The sequence below is a fragment of the Panthera uncia genome, chromosome D2 (assembly GCF_023721935.1).
Source record: "Panthera uncia isolate 11264 chromosome D2, Puncia_PCG_1.0, whole genome shotgun sequence".
NCBI classification, from domain to species: domain Eukaryota; kingdom Metazoa; phylum Chordata; class Mammalia; order Carnivora; family Felidae; genus Panthera; species Panthera uncia.
In genome coordinates, this window is record NC_064818.1 from 59,065,401 (window position 1) to 59,085,579 (window position 20,179).

Here is a 20,179-nt window from a genome sequence, read left to right on the forward strand (position 1 = left end):
GCATTTTTTCATGTGTCTGGTAGTCATCTGGATGTCTTCTTTGAAAATTGTCTATTCATGTCTTTTGCCCATTTCTTCACAGGATTATTTGTTTTTGGGGTGTTGGGTTTGATAAGTTCTTTATAGATATTTATCTGATGTGTCATGTATAAAGATCTTCTCCCATTGCATTGTTTGCCTTTTAGTTTTGCTGACTGTTTCCTTCGCTGTTTTTATCTTGATGAGGTCACAACAGTTCATTTTTGCTTTTGTTTCCCTTGCCTCCATAGACATGTCAAGTAAGAAGTTGCTGTGGCCGAGGTCAAAGAAGTTGTTGCCTGTTTTCTCTTCTAGGATTTTGATGACTTGTTGTCTTACGTTTAGGTCTGTCATCCATTTTGAGTTTATTTTTGTGTCTGTGGTAAGAAAGTGGTACAGGTTCATTCTTCTGCATGTCGCTATCCAGTTTTCCCAACACCATTTGCTGAAGAGACTGTCTTTTTTTTCCCATTGGATATTCTTTCCTGCTTTGTCAAAGATTAGTTTACCATATGTTTGTGAGTCCATTTCTGGGTTCTCTGTTCTGTTCCATTGATCTATGTGTCTGTTCTTGTGCCAGTACCATGCTGGTCTTGATGATTACAACTTTGTAATACAGCTTGAAGTCTGGAATTGTGATGCCTCTAGGTTTGGCTTTCGTTTTCAGGATTGCTTTGGCTATTTGGCATCTTTTGTGGTTCCACACAAATTTTAGGATTGTTTGTTCTAACTCTGTGAAGAATGCTGGTGTTATTTTGATAGGGGTTGCAAATTGTACACTTTAAAAAACATAGTTCTTGCACATAAATTAAACCTCAGTAAAATTAAGAACAAGAATTAAATGAAAGAGTCAACAGAGACATGAATCTAGACACTTGGAGGAGAAAGTAATGTTGATACTGAGTACAGGTTATTTTGAATGAAATTTGCAGTATAACACCATTTTCATCTTTCCTGCATTAGCTAATGAAGAAATAGAGCTACATGAAACATTTCAGTTATTCATTTCCAAGGTGATGATCAGTTTGCTTTTAATGGAACAAAGGGATCATTTGTCATCAAAAATTACTAGTGATTTTGAGCACTTCCTTCATTTCTAAGCTGTTTACATGGCTCATCCCACAGCCTGGGAGCTCCTCAGAGACGAGGACTGGATCTTTTTTCTCTACCCTCAGCCTAGCACCCAATTGGATATTTAGTTCATGAAATTTTACTAAAGTTGAACTAAATGATCTTAATTCATTCTCATAACCCTTTGGAGACTTGAACATTGTTACTTTTTTCTTATTGATAAACATAAAACGCAAAGATTGAGTAATCTGCAGTCACACAACTAAATGGCAGAAGTAGGCCTGTAATCCAGGGCTCCTGATTCTAACCTATGGATTTACTGAGATTGTTTTCCATCCCCTCCAGAGAGGTGCACCTGGGCCTTGTCTTTCTTGTGCACCTGAGTAGTTTAAATGGATTTAAAGTTAGCTAAGGTCAACCTCCGCTAGGCGCATGCGTTCCTTCCTTTTCCCACGGGGTAAGAGACACCACCTCGCTTCCTTCCGCTTTGCGTTTCTTTTGGCCCCAGCGACTCGCCGTCGCTCGGGAGGAGGCGTTCACCAGATGAAGTGATGGCGACTGGGACGCCAGATTCTCAAGCGCGATTCGGTCAGTCTGTGAAGGGGCTCCTCACAGAGAAGGTGAACACCTGTGGTACGGACGTCATCGCGCTCACTAAGCAGGTGCTGAAGGGCTCCCGGAGCTCCGAGGTGAGCTGAGAGTGGACTTTCCGGCCCGATACCCCGGGGGCCCCGAGTCTTCCATAGCTGTGGGAAGTGGGGGGGGGGGGGGGGAGTTGGAAATCGCGTTTCCTCCTGGGAATTGTAGGCTGTGAACTGCTCTGCCGAGGAGTAGAGCTCGTTCGCGAAGGGCGCGTGTTGCATTCTGGGGTGTGTAGTCTCAGTGGGAGTAGCGTTGTAGGGAGGGAAAGAAATGGGCCGGTGGGAATCCGCTGTAAAGTGGAGATTGCCACAGGGCGGCGGAAAAGGTAGTGGTCCCAGCCAGTTCCTAATTTGTTTCATGGGGTTGTTTCTAGGGAAGGAAGATCTTTCTCTTTCTGCCTCCCAAATTCAGCATGATTTTGCCCTCAACATCTCACATTCTTTCCACACTTTTGTGGATCGTCTATGGATTTGTTCTTTTCTGATTTGTCTTTCTGGCCACATTCTTGGTTTTCTGTCTCTTAGATTAGCTTTCTCCTTTGCCCCGATTTCCCCTTCATCCTCTAGCTGTTTCCATGAATGGAGTCATATGATGACTTTTCACACCAGAAAGTTTTATGTATGTTCACTTTGTATCCAAAAAAAAAAAAAAAAAAAAGACCTATTTATTGTACTCTTAGATATTCACCCATGAGAAATGAAAATATACGTCCACATAAAGACTTGTTCATGTGCATAGTACCATTATCCGTGATAGCTCCAAACTGGAAACAACCCAAATGCCCATTGATAAGTGAATGGACAAACAAAATGGTTCTGATGGCTCAGCCATTCCACTCCTAGGTTTTTATCCAAGAGAAATGATTACATGTTTCTCATTTTGTTACGCACATAACGTCTTATCTAAGTTCCTGTTTTGTTTTGTTTAAACTGGAACAACATCTTGAATACATCTGTGAAACAATCTGAGTACAAAGTCTTTAGATATTTGTGAATTTCTTCTATAGACCTTTACCATTGTCTTGCTCATAATTAACTCAATAGCAGTATCTTAACTGCTCATCTTCAAGTATTGCTTATTTTCAACTTAGTTTTCATAATAATAGTAACTCTGTCTCTTTTAACTCCTATTTCATCAGTTTCTATATTGTTTTATTAAGTTATGTAATTGTAGTAACAAGCATAATATGGCCAGAAGCTTTTGGACTTGCATGTGAATATTCATAGCAGCTTTATTCGTATTAGTTTAGGGTCCAGTAGAATTGTCTTTACAGAATTACCTTTCATTTTATGTCCTTAGCTTTGATTGATAGAGACTACAAGAAACAACTGTATGAAGAAGCATTTACTAGAATACTATTATTGAAGTCACTGATTTGGTAGTATGTTTTGTGTGAGGTTACACATTACATACTCATTTTAGGATTCAGTATCAGAGGAAAGTCTATACACACACAAACACAATTAGGTATAAATTGCCTTGAATCTTTTTGGAGGAGAAACAAGGTATAAATATATAAGTTTAAAAAATAGTGTTCATAGTTTTTTTTTTTAATGTTTATTTTTGAGAGAGAGAGTGTGAGTGGGGGAGGGGCAGAGAGAGGGAGGCAAAGAATCTGAAGCAGGCTCCAGGCTTGAGCTGTCAGCACAGAGCCTGACGCGGGACTCGAACCCACCAACTGTGACATCATGACCTGAGCTGAAGTTGGACGCTTAACTGACTGAGCCACCCAGGCGTCCCAATAGTGTTCATAGCTAGCCACCAGTATGTATTTGATGGCTTGAGCAAATGGCCAAGAAAGAATTCTTGAGATGTCTTTGGTGCAAAAAAAAAGTGATTTTATTAAAGCACGGGGTTAAAGCACGGGGACAGGATGCGTGGGCAGAAAGAGCTGCACTGGGGTTGTGAGGAGATGACTGATAATACACTTTTAAGTTAGTGGGGGTTGGGGATAGCATAAGTCTCCAAGGAATTTGAAAGCAAGGCTTTCAGGACCTTGAGGGGACAGCTGCTGTTAAGATAAGGTTACTTTTAGTCTTTAATAAAACAAAAACATTAAGCAAGTAAGGTAGCCATGAGTTCTTTGAGCAAGGTCATGCTCTGCATGTTTCAGGTGTCTTATCAGTGGGCTGCAAGCCGAAAGGAGATTTAATTTATGTTACTTTTCTCTTGGCTTGCCAACCACCAATATGTATTGAACATCCATATTCATCATAATAAACTTAACCATGTGCTGGACATTGCTGTGTTTTATGTAGCTTAATTCATCAAATCTTTATTTACATAGAGGAGGTACTTTTCTTACATAGAGGATACAAAGAGGAATTTAATTTGACCAAGGTTACAGAGTAGCTAGGAAGGGGCAGAACTAGGCTGAAACCTAGGCAGACTGGTTGTAGGCCCGCAATCTTGGGCACCACTTCTCATGTGGTAGGAGGTGGTTAAGTGGCCAAAAAGCCATGGTGTCACCATTGACTACCCTAATGTCACTTGCTCCTTTCTGTTCCTCCTTGTGTGTTTTTCACATGAGATTCTTCCATAGTAGATTTAGAGTGGGTGCTTAGTGAGTGGTGTGAATTGAATTAAACTGAAATCAGTCCCTCTTTCTGTGAGGATTGACTCATCATCTGTCAATTCTCTGACTTTTGCCTTTTATTGGATCTCTTACATGGTACTTATCACATACCATATTGACTTTTCATATAGTTACTTACGTATTTTTGCCATTTCCTTTACTAGACTATAGATAATTTGGAGTATCTTATTGATTTTCTTTTTTTGTCTTTGGTTTTTTGTTTTTTGTTTTTTTTTTGTAGTATATATCAGTACTGTACTTTATTCCTTTTGAAGACTGAATAATATTGCATTGTATGTATATACCACATTTTGTTTATCCATTCATTTGGTGATGGAGATTTGTGTTATGTCTACCTTTTGACTTTGTGACTATGCTTCAGTAGACATGTGCATATAAATATCTATTTGAGACCCTGCTTCCAATTATTCAGGGTATTTACCTAGAATTATAATTGCTGGATCATATTCACATGGTAATTTTATGTTTAACTTTTTGAGGAACCACCATGCTGTTCAGCACAGTGTACCATTTTTATCTATCTATCTGTTTATTTTTAGAGAAAGAGAGATAGCACGAGCAGGGGAGAGGGGCAGAGGGAGAGAGAGAGAGAGAAAGAGAGAGAGAATCTTAAGCAGGCTCCATGCTCAGTGTGGAGCTTGACGTGGGGCTCCATCCCATCACCCTGGGATCGAGGGTTAGAGGCTCAACTGACTGAGCCACCCAGGCACCCCTCATTTTTTATCATAGCCATCCTGATGGGTATAAAGTGGTGTTGATTTGCATTTCCCCAGACTAGTGATGTTGAGCATGGTTCTTATTCTTATTGGCCGTTTGTATGTCTTCTTTGGAGAAATGTCTATGAAGGTCCATTGTCCATTTCAACATTGGATTTTTTATTTGAGCTGTAGGAGTTCTTCATGTATTCTGAATGTTAATCCCTTATCAGATATTATTTGCATATGTTTTCTCCCATTCTGTGAGTTTCCTTTTCATTTTCTTGATAGTGTCTTGAGCTCAGTGAACTGAATCTCCTAGAGAAACAATGTCTTAAGTGTTTACAGTTTATTTTCACAGAACAACCTCTGCCTCTGATTTTTTGGGGTCTAGTGGCAATTGTCTTCTCCAGGAGGGTACTCCTTTCTGTTCCTTAGACTTTCTTCTCCATCTCTTTGATTTGATATCATGTGGCCCAAATTGTTTCAAAACCACAGGGCACCTCCTTGGGGTCAGTCCTGAGGGAAAGGAAGCTCTTAGTCTCATTGTAGATATGCAGCCTGATTTTCAGTTTCAATCCTTCTTGGCCCTTAGGGCATTGCTTCTCTTTTCAACAGTCTCCATGTGGCTGTTTTGTTTGATTCACTGACAATTTCCACGTGTAAAGCTCTCCTTCCACAGCATTCATGTAATCAATATTTATTGTCTGCTATGTGCCAGGAACTATTCTAGGCGTAAGGGAGAGAGTGGTACACAAAAGGAGCAGACCCTGTACTTAGGAAGCTTACATTTTAGTGAAGAGACAGATAAACAAATGAACCAAAAAATCAGGTGGTGGTAAATATTACGAAGGAAAACTAAACTGGGAGTAGAGGGTGATGAAAGGGTTTTCCTTAAATCGGGTGATCAGGGAAGGGCTCTCTGAGGAGGGGACATTTGAGCAGACACTGGAATGAAGTCAGGGAGCAAGCCACGTGGACGGCTGGAGGCAGAGCGTTCCAAGTAGAATAAGTGGCAAATGCAAAGGCCTTGAGATGGGAATGTGTGCAGGGTGTGCAAGGAGGCCAGTGTGGCCGGAGCACCAAGTGGGGAAGAACGTGCCAGCCTGTGCCCTCAGCACAATGAATGCATATGACTCTGACGCTCCTTCTGTGTGTGCCTGCATGTGTCCTCCAGTCCAGTTGTGTGCTGAGTAAAGGGTCCGGTGTATTTATCCTAAACCTGTGTAAGGTGTATGCCTACTATTGTAACCACATTATTTAATGCAATAATATGGAAAATGATTAACTAGAATGAAAAAAAAAGAGGGATGGTATTGCTATGAAAACTAAGCTGAAAAATCTTGTTGAAGACGAGGAGCCAACAAATAACTCAGTAACAATACTTGCTGAAGGTGAATAGCTAAGATTGCTGTTGAGTTACTTATGAACAAAACAATGGTAACAGCCTAGGGGGAAATACTCAAGACGTTGTTCCACTTTAAAGAAGCCCAAACCGGACATCTTCGATGGTGGGTTATGATGTGTTATGTGCGTGGTTGGTTTATGCAAGAAAATGATGCAGAATGCCCGTGGATGCATCTGTCATCAGAGAAGGGGCCTTGGCCCTGCACTGCAACAGCTCCTGCATTCCACAAATCGTGAGTCTCCTCAAGTCTATCTTCTAAATGATCGCTCCTCCCACCCCCTTTAACTGCCACTTCCGTGGCTCAGGCTGCTTTCCTTGCTTGCCTAGACTATGGCAGCGTTCTTCCAACCAGTCTCTCTGCCTTCAGTCCCCACTCCACTCCATCCTGCTAGCAACACTTCAAACACAGTAAATCCGATGAGGCTGGACCTTTAGTCTCAGCTTAGAAGTCACTTCTTTTAGGAGGTCCTCCCTGAACTTCTGCCCCTGTAATGGGTCAGACACCCCCCCCCCCATGCTCTCAGGTCATCTGGTGTTTCCCCATAAGCAGTTACCACAAGGTATTGTAGTGCCTGTGTCTTCTTTGTAACACCACATTGTGAGCCCTGTGAGGACAGGGGCTGTCTCTCTCCCTGGTGGATCTGAGCACTTAATAAACATGCGGTGACTGACTGAGTGAATGAATGAGGAAGATTCTGTTCGAACCTTGTCTTTCTGCCATCAGTTTGTCAGTCACTGTCTCCCATCTGTAGGACTTTGGAATTTGCCACTTAAAAGTGGTCATAGGGAGGGAACAGGCACTCTGATACATTGTAGATGGGGATGCAAAACGGTATAACCCTAATGGAGGGGAATTTGGCAGTGTGTAGCAAAACTAAAACCCTCTGATCCAGCAATCACAGTCATGATTCTGTGAGTCTGTCCCAAAGATACTATAGCAAAAAGACACCAAGATATATAAGATATTTTTTGTAACGCTGCTTATAATAGCAAAGACTGGAAATAGCTCCAAAGTCTACCCCAGACGACTAGTTGAATAATCTTACAGTGACATTTCTGTATTTCTTTCTTTATTTACTCACTCACTCACTGACATTTTAGAGAGAGAGCACACGAGCAGGGGAGAGGGGCAGGGGGGGAGAGGGAGAGAATCTCAAACAGGCTCCACGCTCAGTGCAGAGACTGACACTGGACTTGGTCCCATGATGCTGGGATCATGACCTGAGCCGAGATCAAGAGTTAGATGTTCAACTGACTGAGCCACCCAGGCTCCCGGCTTACAGGGACATCTGCGGAGTGGAGTACTCTGCAGCCGTAGAAGAACAATGCGCAGATGCGGTATATGTTGCTGCAGATCTGTCTCAACATATATTTTCAAGTGAAAATAGCAGGGCAGAGAAGAGTGCATGTAGAAGGTTACATTCTAAGTAAGGAGAGGAGATTATATACATATGTCCACTTTTAAAAAGAAACAATGGGAAGATAAACCCAAAACTAAAACACACACACACACACACACACACACACACACACACACACACATTTTTAAAAAATTGAGTAGGCTCCTTGCCCAGCATGGAACTTGAACTCACAACCCTGAGATCAAGAGTCACATGTTCCACCAACTGAGCCAGCCAGGTGTCCCTAAAAAAAATATTGATGCGTAGGGGAGAGAGAATGGAGAGGGGAAGGGACAGGGATGGAAGGTCTTACTTTACTGCTTTGACTTTAGAAGCACATAAAGGTTTATTAATTTTAAAACAAAAATGGAGATAAATAACAGTTGCTGTGGGGGAAATTATCTGGGAGCTGTAGCAGGGCTGGTGCTCCTGGTGAATTTGAGGTCATTGGTCCACTTTTCATCAGAATCTCTCTGACCCAAGGGAACAGGGACAGTGGGTAGGACACATAGTAGTAGCTCTTCTTATGTGGTTGGACTTAATGTCTTCCAGGAACAGGGTGCGACAATAGGCCAGAAAGTTCTGTCGATCTCCTCTTGGCTCTCAGTGCCCACTGAGTCACATCTTTGTAGCCACAGGCCACCCATCCAAATCAGAGCTCAGCTTTTGTGCTGTCAGGGCCCAGCTATCAGCTATGGGAACTCATCAAAATCTGCATCCACATTTATTTCCTTCCTTCCTTCCTTCCTTCCTTCCTTCCTTCCTTCCTTCTTCCCTCCCTCCCTCCCTCCCTCCCTCCCTCCCTCCTTCCCGTCCCTTCCCTTCCCTTCCCTTCCCTTCCCTTCCCTTTCCTTCTTCCCTTCCCTTCCCCTTCCCCTTCCTTTCTTCCCCTACCCTTCTTCTTCCTCCCTCCTTCCTTCCCTCCCTTCCTTCCTTCCTTCCTTCCTTCCTTCCTTCCTTCCTTCCGCTTTCTCTCTCTCCCTTCTAATTGAAATATAGTTGACATACAATGTTACATTAGTTTCAAGTTTACAACACAGTGATTTGCAACTATGCCTATAGTTGTGCCCACCGTAAGTGTAGTTACATTTCTCCTTGTCTCTGCCTGGCCTGTCAGCCATCCTTCGTGGGATGCTTTCCCGTTTCAGCCCTGAGCTTCTTGTAAGGCCTTTTTTGTTCTGTGTCTCTCATTGCATTTCTAAACAGCTGTATTCTTACTATCCTTTTTAGCTCTACCCTAGTTGCTGCCCCCTCACTCCAGCCCACATCTCAGATTTGTCTTTAAGAAACCAAAAGGTTAAGTTCTCACTGGGCCTGTGGAGCCAAAGTTTTCTTTGCAGATTTCTTTCGGCACTTGGCTAAGAAGGTACGCGAGGAGCTCTGCAGTTCTGGAGCTCTTGATCTCAGAGGTGGAAAAGAGGTGGAGCCCATGCCACAATGGCCAGAGTGACCATGAAGTTGGATTTTCAACGCGAACAAATGGAAAATTATCCTGTTACATTTGGAGTTTTTGTAATTGTGGGGGGCGGGGAGGGGAGGAGAGAGGGCGGCGGTGTAACAGCTGCAGAGAGAAGATGACAGGAAGTTCGGAGATTTTGATTACCACTTTATTTTTGTCTTCCAGCTGCTAGGTCAGGCAGCTCGAAACATGGTACTACAGGAAGATGCCATCTTGCACTCAGAAGATGTAAGAAACACTTCCTTTTATGATTTGGGTTTGATATACATAATTTGTGTGGCTACAGGAAATGGAATGTATATATTTCTCTTTTTTGTGTGTGTTGTTGTTTTTTAATGCAGAGTTTAAGGAAAATGGCAATAATAACAACACATCTCCAATACCAGTGAGTATGCCCTCTCCAGTGACTACTTGCTACAAAATCATTATCCTCAGGCTGCCCCCTGTGGCCTTTGTTCTTCAGCACATTTTCCTGTGAAGGCAGGAGTAAAAGTGGGGTTAGTCAAGGATGAGCTCCTTCTGGAAAAGACGGCTGAGACTGCAGAAGAGGTTGGGGTGTGGGGTGAGATCAAGAACAGGAACTACCTCTGGTGAGCCTCTCTGTATCTCTTTGAGGGCTCCTCAGAGGGAGAGACTGTAAGCCCCCTGAGGGCAGGGCCCACACCAGGACCACATTAGCACAGTGCCTGGCACCCAATAGGCACCGAGTCGGTATTTGTTGATTCCCTATGCCCAAGGTCTCTCCTGGGGAGTCTGCTCTTGCACTAGGGGATCAAGTGTAACTCTGACCTGTATCCCATAGTCTCACGTATGACCCAGCCCCGGCTACATATAAATGATCCCGGAGACTTTGAAATATAGAGAACCCCTTCTCTGTTGTAATTTTGGATAAAATTATAGTTAGCTTTTCGTCATATTTAATTTTGCTTTATATTTTATATAGTTGATATTATACTTATGTACCTACTGTACGGTTAAGAGTTCAACCCTTGATATTTAGGCAGCTAAATGTTCGTTCTTGGGGTGTGCGCATATCAGGTGTGTGACCACTAGGTTGCACATTGCGGACTGAACGTGAGCCATGCACGTGCATGGTTTTTGCACCACCTCCCTTGATCTGATAGGGTATCGTTACCTGTTTAGGTTTAGAATCCTTCTTTTTAGCAACCCTGCACTCAGATGTTGAACAGAGCTTCAAGAACACAGTCTTAGGCTAGAATGAACAGAAATCCAGAATGTGACAGAAGCTGGAGATTTATTCTGCCTGTGTATATCTAGCCAGAAGTTGCACTAGTCTTCTGAGATTTTTTATGTTTATTTTCCTCTTTCCTTTTCTGATTTAGGCAAGAAGCTATTCAGAAGAAGTAAGTAACCCCAAAGGTAGGGGATTTGGGAGCAGGGAGCAGCAACTAAAGCAGGCTGCAGGGAATTCTACTTGCGGGCTGAGGATCAGTGTGAAACTCTGGTTGACATATGCCCTTAAATTGACATATGCTCTGGGATAGCTTATTCGGGGTATAAAGAAGACAGTACAGTTGACCTTTGAACAATATAGGTTTGAATTACACAGTTCCACTTACACACAGATTTTTTTTTATAAATACAATATAGTATTGTAAATGTATTTTCTCTTATGATTTTCTTTTTTTTTTTTAAATATTATTTTTATTTTGTGTGTGAGAGATAGAGAGCAAGTGTGCCAGTGGGGGGAAGAGCAGAGGGAGAGGGAGGGAGAGAATCTTAAGCAGGCTCTCCATGAACACAGAGCCTGACTCAGGGCTCGATCTCTGTCATGAGATCATGACCTGAGCTGAAACCAAGAGTCAGATGCTTAACCGACTGAGCCACCCAGGTGCCCTGTCTTCCTTATGATTTCCTTCCATTCCTTCCTTCCTTCCTTCCTTCCTTCCTTCCTTCCTTCCTTCCTTCCTTCCTTTTTCTTTCTTTCTTTCTTTCTTTCTTTCTTTCTTTCTTTCTTTCTTTCTTTCTTTCTTTCTCTTTCTTATTCTTCCTTCCTCTTCCTTCCGTCCTTTCATTCATTCATTCATTCATGCATTCATTCATTCATTCATTTTTGAGGGAGAGGCAGAGAGAGAGAAAAGAGAGAGTCCCAAGCAGGCTCTGCACTGTCAGCTCAGAACTCACGAGATGTGAGATCATGACCTGAGCTGAAATCAAGAGTCGGATGCTTAACTAACTGAGCCACCTACACATCCCCTTATGATTGTCTTAATAACATTTTTTCTCTAGCTTACTTTATTATAACAGTGTAGTATATAATACATATACAACATATGTGTTAATTGACTGTTTCTGTTACCAGTATGGCTTCTGGTCCACAATAGGCTATTAGTAGTTAAGTTTTGGGGGAGTCGGGTTATATACTGATTTTGACTGTGCAGGATATCAGCGCCTATATATCCCCTATGTTGTTCAAGGGTCGACTGTATATTTCAAAGGTATACAGTAGGTCAATTCACTGCTAGTAAAGGCTTTCTAAAAATTACAACGTGTAGAAGCCACGCTTAATGAATAGAAAACCTTCTACATTGATAATATTCATTAAGTAAATTAAATGTGCTGAAGTCAGTAAACAGTCTTGTTTTTTTGAGTGGATTAAATCTGTCCCTTATAACATCGGTTATCTCTAACTGGTTTTACAAACCCTTTTTTTTTTCTTTTCTTTTCTTTTTTTTTTTTTTACAAACCTTTTTTTTCATAGTTTAAATTTCTGGGACCCTAGAGGACCAATATAAATTTTGATTTAGCTTCGGGAGTACTTCTGTGTTAAAGTACAAACTGAAAAAGAGAGGTCTTTATTGCTCATTCCAGATAAACCTTTTTCTCTTTTCTGATTTCTAGTGTTGAGCAGTCTTCTGATCTACAGGACCAGCTGAATCATCTGCTGAAATAGTGCAGCTTGTAAGAGGGCAAAAGCACTTCTGTGCCGACACTGAGAAGGAAATCTTTTACTTAACCACTGTGCTATGGGTTTGACTTTCCATTTTCTTCTCCAAAAGTTAAGTTAGAACAGATTTGTGATGGTGTATAATTCCTCCTGAAAGAAGCTAGGTGGTTGAATTTTGGAAGTACTTCTTGAAGCAGAGTAACCCATGGTCTTATTGAATTTTTTAATTGCTCTGTTTAGTTTGATGTTAAAGTAAAATTACAAGAGGTCTTAGTTTTTCCCCTAGAACTTTTATATGTCAAAAGCCACATCAACTAAATATGATCCTTAAGCAAATATTGAATAATGTTTTAAATTCAGAATTAGGGATTCTATTGTGAAAACATAGGACTAATTAATATTCTTTTTTAAAGACTTTTTTTCTTTTAATCATACATTCAGAAATGGTAATAGGTAATACCTGTTCTTTCCCTTCCCTTCCCTTCCCTTCCCTTCCCTTCCCTTCCCTTCCCTTCCCTTCCCTTCCCACTCAGAGGAAATACTTATTTTATTCATTGTAGCAAATTCCTGAATGAAAGGTAGGCAAATGGTATCATATCTGGCCAGCTGCAGTCTCCTCCCTTGACTTGTATTCCTAGAATTTCTTTGTTATTACTTTTGATTAATTGGCCTTGGGTTCATTTAAAAATTTTGCTAGTCATCAGCAAATTCACTTGTAGAACATTACTGCCAAATGCAAAGGCAGTTGAATTACTGGGAATGATTGCAGCATAGGGTTGTGCCATGGTGAAAACCTTATGTTTTCAGATACTTACCCATGTTTATTTAACTCATCTTACTAAAAGGCATTGCCTTTGAATGTCTTTGCTTTGTTTGAATTTTAAATGGGACTCTATCATGTTCTAGTTAGTTCTTCACTAAGGAATTGGGAGAAAGCTGACAGGAAACTGGTGTCTTCACTGAAAGAAAAAAAAAAGCAAATAAGAGTCCAATTTAATTCATATTGTATATCGAGCCAGCTAATCATATTAGATTGTATTTATTCCTCATTTTACCTATACACATTAATTTAAAGTAAAAGAAAAAAACTAGATATGAAGGAATTCAGTTATGCTATTCATTCAGTAAACACTCATTACAATTATTAAATGTAAATGGGCTCAGTTCACCTTCAAAAAGAAGGATCACAAATTTCCAGCAAATGTCATGTTAAGAGTAAAACATTTGAGGGGTGCCTGGGTGGCTCAGTTGGCTGAGCATCTGACTCTTGATTTTGGCTCAGGTTTAATCTCATGGTTCATGGAATAGAGCCAACACTGCGAGCCTGCTTGGAATTATCTGTCTCCCTCTCTCTCTGTCCCTGCCCTGTTCCCTCTCTCTTCCTCAAAAATAAATACATTTAAAAAAAAGAGTAAGACATTTGAAGCATTATTGGAGGATGTTACCAACACTGTTTCTATTCAACATTTTGCTGGAGGCCATATCTAGTGCAGAAATTAAAAATAAATATGGGGCACCTGGGTGGCTCAGTTGGTTAAGCGTCAGACTTCGGCTCAGGCCATGATCTTGCGGTGAGTTTGAGCCCCGTGTCGGGCTCTGTGCTGACAGCTCAGAGCCTGGAGCCTGCTTCGGATTCTGTGTCTTCCTTTCTCTGTCCCTCGCCTGGTCACACACTGTCTCTCTCTGTCTCAAAAATAAACATTAAAAATTTATTTAATTTAATTTAATTAATTAATTAATTAATTTTTCAATATATGAAATTTGTTGTCAAATTGGTTTCCATACAACCAGTGCTCATCCCAAAAGGTGCCCTCCTCAATACCCATCACCCACCCTCCCCTCCCTCCCACCTCCCATCAACCCTCAGTTTGTTCTCAGTTTTTAACAGTCTTTTATGCTTTGGCTCTCTCCCACTCTAACCTCTTTTTTTTTTTTTTTCCTTCCTCTCCCCCATGGGTTTCTGTTAAGTTTCTCAGGATCCACATAAGAGTGAAACCATATGGTATCTGTCTTTCTCTGTATGGCTCATTTCACTTAGCATCACACTCTCCAGTTCCATCCACGTTGCTACAAAAGGCCATATTTCATTCTTTCTCATTGCCACATAGTACTCCATTGTGTATATAAACCACAATTTCTTTATCCATTCATCAGTTGATGGACATTTAGGCTCTTTCCATCATTTGGCTATTGTTGAGAGTGCTGCTATAAACCTTGGGGTACAAGTGCCCCTATGCATCAGTACTCCTGTATCCCTTGGGTAAAATCCTATATTTTTTTTATTTTTTAAGGGTTATTCATTTTTCAGAGACAGAGAGACAGAACGTGAGTGGGGGGAGGGACAGAGAGAGAGGGAGACACAGAATCCGAAACAGGCTCCAGGCGCTGAGCTGTCAGAAGAGAGGACCTGGCGCCTGAACTCATGAACGGAGAGATCATGACCTGAGCTGAAGTCAGATGCTTGACCGACTGAGCCACCCAGGCGCCCCCAACCCCTGCCAAAATTTTTTTAAATCTCGGGTATAGAGAATATGTTGGAGGATAATATTTTTTAAATAGTGAAAACTCAAATTCTATGCAAGAAAATTTATGTGACGATACCTAAGCTGTGCTGTAAAGTAAAAAAATCATGCTTTATAGCTCTATTTTAGGGATAAGGGTGGAAATTTTTTTTTTTTTAAGAGGTTTGTGGTTAGAACTTAGGAAATCAAAATAGAATAAGAAAACCAAGCATGCATGATAAAAAATTTGAGAAATATATGTCATTAATTGATGCTTATAGATTAAATTGGTAAAGTATCAGGGCACCTGGCTGGCTCAGTGACTGGAGCATGCGACTCTTGATCTCGGGGTTGAAAGGTTGAGCCTTGGGTGTGGAGACTACTTAAAAATAAAATCTTAAAAAAAATTAAATTGGTAAAGTATCAGCTCAATCATAAAAGTACAAATTAGTAAATTTTTTATTGGATGGGAGGTACGTAGAATACATCAATTAGATTGTAAACGCATGATTTATCAGCTTGATGCTAAAAATTTGATTACTAGTATCAAAATGTCTGGTTCCTTATAAAGCTGTAATATTACAAAACTGACATTTAAAGGAGAATATGTCCGGGGGCACCTGGCTGGGTCAGTTGGCAGAGCATGCGACTCTTGATCTTGGGGTTGTGAGTCCGAGCCCCACACTGGGACCAGAGCTTACTTAAAAAATTTTTAAAAAGAAAAAAAAGTCATTTGCTAGTGATAGCTTTCCTGAGACTTTTCCAAACTATCAAAGAACTTCCATATACTGCCAAAGTATAGAAAATGATAGTAAGATACTCAGTTCATTGGCTGAAGTAAATATGACTTTCATTTTTATGTTAATTTATTTTTAAAGGTTTTATTTTTAAGTAGTCTCTACACCCAGCATAAGGTTCCAACCTACAATCCTGAGATCAAGAGTCACATGCTCTATCAACTGAGGCAGCCAGGTGCCACTATGACTTTCAATTTTAAAAATTTAAGTAAAATAGGGGCACCTGGGTGGCTCAGTTGGTTGAGCGTCCGACTTCGGCTCAGGTCATGATCTCTTGGTTTGTGAGTTTGAGCCCCGCGTCGGGCTCTGTGCTGACAGCTCAGAGCCTGGAGCCTGCTTCGGATTCTGTGTCTCCCTCTCTCTCTGCCCCTAACCCACTTGCATTCTGTCTCTGCCTCTCTCAAAAATAAATAAACATTAAGAAATTTTAAAAAAATAAAGTAAAATAAGAAAATTTGGGAGATTCTTATTTATGAACATTGATGCAAAAATCCTAATAATATCTCAGAAAAATTGAACAGAGAAATATTTTTGAAGAATTGCTAAGATAATTCCAGAATTATGAAGTTGATGTAACAGCTGCAAAACACATTACGTTAATAAGAAACATTAAATCGTGTATCACTGTAATATACACCAAAAGGCATTGGAAAAAATTAACTTCTATTTCTAATTAAAACTATATAAAATTTTTTTTCTCTCCAAAGAGTTCTTTCTAATGAACCAACATGTAATATTTGGTGAAGAAGAATCATAGAACCCCAGAATCTTAGAGCTGTACAGGTCCTCAAAAGTGATTGAATTCAGCCCCAGGTTTTACAAATGAAAAACATGACCGGGGACAGGAAATGATTCACCCAAAGTCACCGAGTTTGGTGATAGGCCTTTTGAGTACTAGTCTAGCTCTATCATCTGCTACTTTCCTTATAAATAGAAACAAGGGTGCTACTTGTCATTTCTAGTATTTAACATAATACAAAGGAAAGCATGTTGGAAGTACTTTACCATTTACCCCTGCAGTTGCATTTCTAGCAAGTAAACATCCAATTTTGGGGAAGCCTTTACTGAGGGATGCTGGCCATTTTGAAAATCTGCCTCTCTGGACCATTCTGTAATTGTCAGACCAGTAACTTCCAAGGTGGGGTATGTGGACGTATGTGCAAGGCCGTCCTTGGAGGCAAGGGAAGAAAATACAAAAATGTCTATGTATCTTTACATAGACAAAAATGTCTATGTCTATGTTTTTATCTTAAGAAACTTAGCTTTTGCTAATATTTAAAATACGGCTTGAGGGGCGCCTGGGTGGCTCAGTCGGTTAAATGGCCGACTTCGGCTCAGGTCATGATCTCACGGTCTGTGAGTTCGAGCCCCGCGTGGGGCTCTATGCTGACCGCTCAGAGCCTGGAGCCTGTTTCAGATTCTGTGTCTCCCTCTCTCTGACCCTCCCCTGTTCATGCTCTGTCTCTCCCTGTCTCAAAAATAAATAAAAACGTTAAAAAAAAAAATGAAAAAAAAATATGGCTTGATATGAGAGGTCTGATTTCATCTCCATAACATACTGATCTACACTAGGCCTGTTACTTAGCAGGGGTGATATTAAAAAACAAACAAACAAAAAAGAACTGTGGCTGATGCCCTGACCAATCAGAATGAACTAGGGCTGCAAGCACTATGGTCCCAAATCAGTGCTGCACCCTAGATACCTGAGGGGAAATTGGGAATAACCCAATTTAAGTTGATGGCGGTTTGCTTTCTTGTGATTTATCTGTGTGTGGTGAAGTGGATTAAGGTTTATCAGATGATTCTTGTAAATAACCGTAAGTTGAAGATAATACATTAAAGTACCGTGAGTGAACAAGTGGAAAATGGTAAAGCCCTTTCCTCAACTCCCATTAATCTCTCCCTTCAAGATAAAGATAGCATTTTAACAATGAGTGAGAAAGTGACTGCTTTCCCTAAAGGGGCTCATTTTATGGAGACCGTATATTGAAAACTATTATTGAGTGTTTTTACCATTACATGAGTGCCAAGAAACTGACACCTATAGAGACACTCATTTTTACACACTTAATAGTTGGAAATATTCTAAGCTATAAAAATATTCCAACGAGGATCGTTTTCACGGGTTTAATTTGTTAAAAATGTCAAAATACAACACTTTCCTATTAACATTTAACAACAACTCATTGACACCAGGGAGACTGTTATTAGCAGATGAGATTGAAAAGTGAGTATATCATGGTAAATGTTCAATTTAGATCTCCGTATCTCCTTACTATCCTAATGAATAGAAATGCTTGTTACAACCACAAAAGGAGGTAAGATAGATGAATACCTTGCACAACATGATGGTTGGGGTGCCGAGACCTGCACAGTAGAAAATCTGCATGTAACTTTTGACTCCCCAAAAACTTAACTACTAATAGCCTACTATTGACCAGAAGCCTTATCAATAATGTAAACAATTACCACATATTTTATATGTTATATGTATTATATACTGTATTTACAATGAAGTAAGCTAGAGAAAAAAGAAGATGTTATTAAGAAAGTTACAAGAGTGTTGCCTGGGTGGCTTAATCAGTTAAATGTCTGACTTCGGCTCAAGTCATGATCTCATGGTTCTTGACTTTGAGCCCTGCATCAGGCTCTCTGCTGTCGGCACAGAGCCTGCTTCGGATCCTTTGTCCCACTCTCTCTCTGCCCCTCCACCTGCTCTCAAAAATAAACATTAAAAAAAAATTGCAAGAGAGAAAATACGTTTACATACTGTACTTACCAAGAAAATCTACATAGAGGTGGACCACGCAGTTCAAACTCATTGTTGTTCAATATAGGGGAGGAAGAAAAAACTTTCTTCAGGATGGAATAACAATACTGGGGAAACACAAGTGCATTGACTAAAAATGACTAGAGGTTAAAATGCACTTAGAAAAGTTGTTTTCCTAAATATGATACAAAACAGAACTGCTACGTACATGATGATTCCATGGCATTCTGGAAGAGGAGGGAGAAAACAATTGTGGTTGTTTAGGAGCTGGTGGGGAGAGGAGGGGATTTACTACAAAGGGGCACAAAGATATTTTGGGGGTGAGGGGTGCCTGGGTGTCTGTCTCGGTTAAGCATCTGACTCTTGTTTTCAGCTCAGGTCATGATCTCACAGCTCATGAGATCAAGCCCCTCGTCGGGCTCTGTGCTGAGAGCAGCCTGCTCGGGATCCTCCCTCTTTGCCGCTCCCACACTTGCATATTCACACACTCTCTCTCTCTCTCTCAAAATAAATAAGTATTTTAAAAAAGTCTTTTGGGTGTGAGAGTCTTGATTGTCATGTGTATGTCAGAACTCACAGAACTGTATGCTAGAGAAAGTTGAATTTTACTGAATGTAAATTATATCTCAATAAACCTGACTTTCAAAATAGATTGAGAATAATCTGTGTAAAAAATGGGTAGAGTACCTGAACAGACGTTTCTCCAAAGAAAACATACAGATGGCCGACAGACACATGAAAAGGTGCTCATCCTGACGCATCATTAGGGAAATGCAAATCAAAACCAAAATGAGGGGCACCTGGGTGACTCAGTCAGTTAAGCATCTGACTTCGACTCAGGTCGTGATCTTGTGGCTTGTGGGTTCAAGCCCCGCATCAGGCTCTGTGCTGACAGCTCAGAGCCTGGAACCTGCTTCGGATTCTGTGTCTCCCTCTCTCTCTGTCCCTCCCCTGCTCACACCATCTCTATCGCTCAAGAACAAATAAACATTAAAAAATATACACATAAAAAAACCAACACAAGGAGACACTATCTCACACCAGTCAGAATGACTAATATCAAAAGAACAAGAAATGACGAGTGCTGGCAAGGATGTGGAGAGAAGGAAACCCTCATGCAATGTTGATGGGAATGTAAATTGGTGCAGCCACTGTGGAAAATAGTATGGGAGTTCCTCAAAAAATTAAAAATAGAAATACCATGTAATCTAGTAATGCCACTGCTGGGTATTTACCCAAAGGAAATGAAAACTAATTTGAGAAGACGCGTGTACCCCTATGTTTACTGAAGCATTATGTATAATAGCCAAAGTATGGAAGCAATCTAAGGTCCATCAATGAATGGATGAAGAAAAGATAGACACATATGTATATGTGTATATATACATATATACGTGTGTATGTGTATATAATGAAATATGCAACCATAAAACGGATTGAGATCTTGCTATTTGCAACAACATGATGGGGACCCAGGGGTATTATGCCAAGTGAAATAAGTCAGGCAGAGTAAGATAAATACCATATAATCCTTTTATATGGGGGATCTAAAAAAAAAAAATGGGCAAAATAGGTGAAGGGGATTAAGAGGTACAAACATTTTACAGCTGTAGAATGAGTAAGCCATGGGGATGAAAAGTACAGGATAGGGCAAACGGTCAATAGTATTTTAATAACTGGTGACAGATGTTGGCTACGCTTGTGGTGAGTAGTGTGTAACTTGGGGAATTGTGGGATCACTAAGTTGTACACTTGACACTTACATAACATTGTACGTCAACTAGACTTAAGTTAAAAAAAAAAAAAAGATTGAGAATAGGTGATTTCCATTCCCCACAGGGGCAAAAATCATGTGGGTGTTCATTTAAGTCTGCATAGGAGGTTTACAACACGAAAATCACAGCGGAGCAATAA

At 40.6% G+C, this 20,179-nt stretch overlaps 1 protein-coding gene across 3 annotated transcripts; it reads left to right on the forward strand.

The window, feature by feature from the left end:
* Positions 1 to 1,511: 1,511 nt before the first annotated feature.
* BORCS7 (BLOC-1 related complex subunit 7) lies at positions 1,512 to 19,983 on the forward strand. Of its 3 annotated transcripts, none has more exons than XM_049645677.1 (5): positions 1,512 to 1,778; positions 9,455 to 9,517; positions 9,631 to 9,674; positions 10,633 to 10,653; positions 18,639 to 19,983. In XM_049645677.1, exons 1-5 carry the CDS (start codon positions 1,641 to 1,643, stop codon positions 18,778 to 18,780), a joined length of 408 nt encoding a protein of 135 aa, XP_049501634.1. In that variant the 5' UTR covers positions 1,512 to 1,640; the 3' UTR covers positions 18,781 to 19,983. The 3 variants fall into 3 exon arrangements, with proteins under 3 accessions (XP_049501634.1, XP_049501636.1, XP_049501635.1); XM_049645679.1 differs by lacking the exon at positions 18,639 to 19,983 and adding an exon at positions 12,152 to 13,656 and having other exon boundaries at positions 1,521 to 1,778; positions 10,633 to 10,669; XM_049645678.1 differs by lacking the exon at positions 18,639 to 19,983 and adding an exon at positions 12,152 to 13,656 and having other exon boundaries at positions 1,552 to 1,778.
* Positions 19,984 to 20,179: the final 196 nt, after the last annotated feature.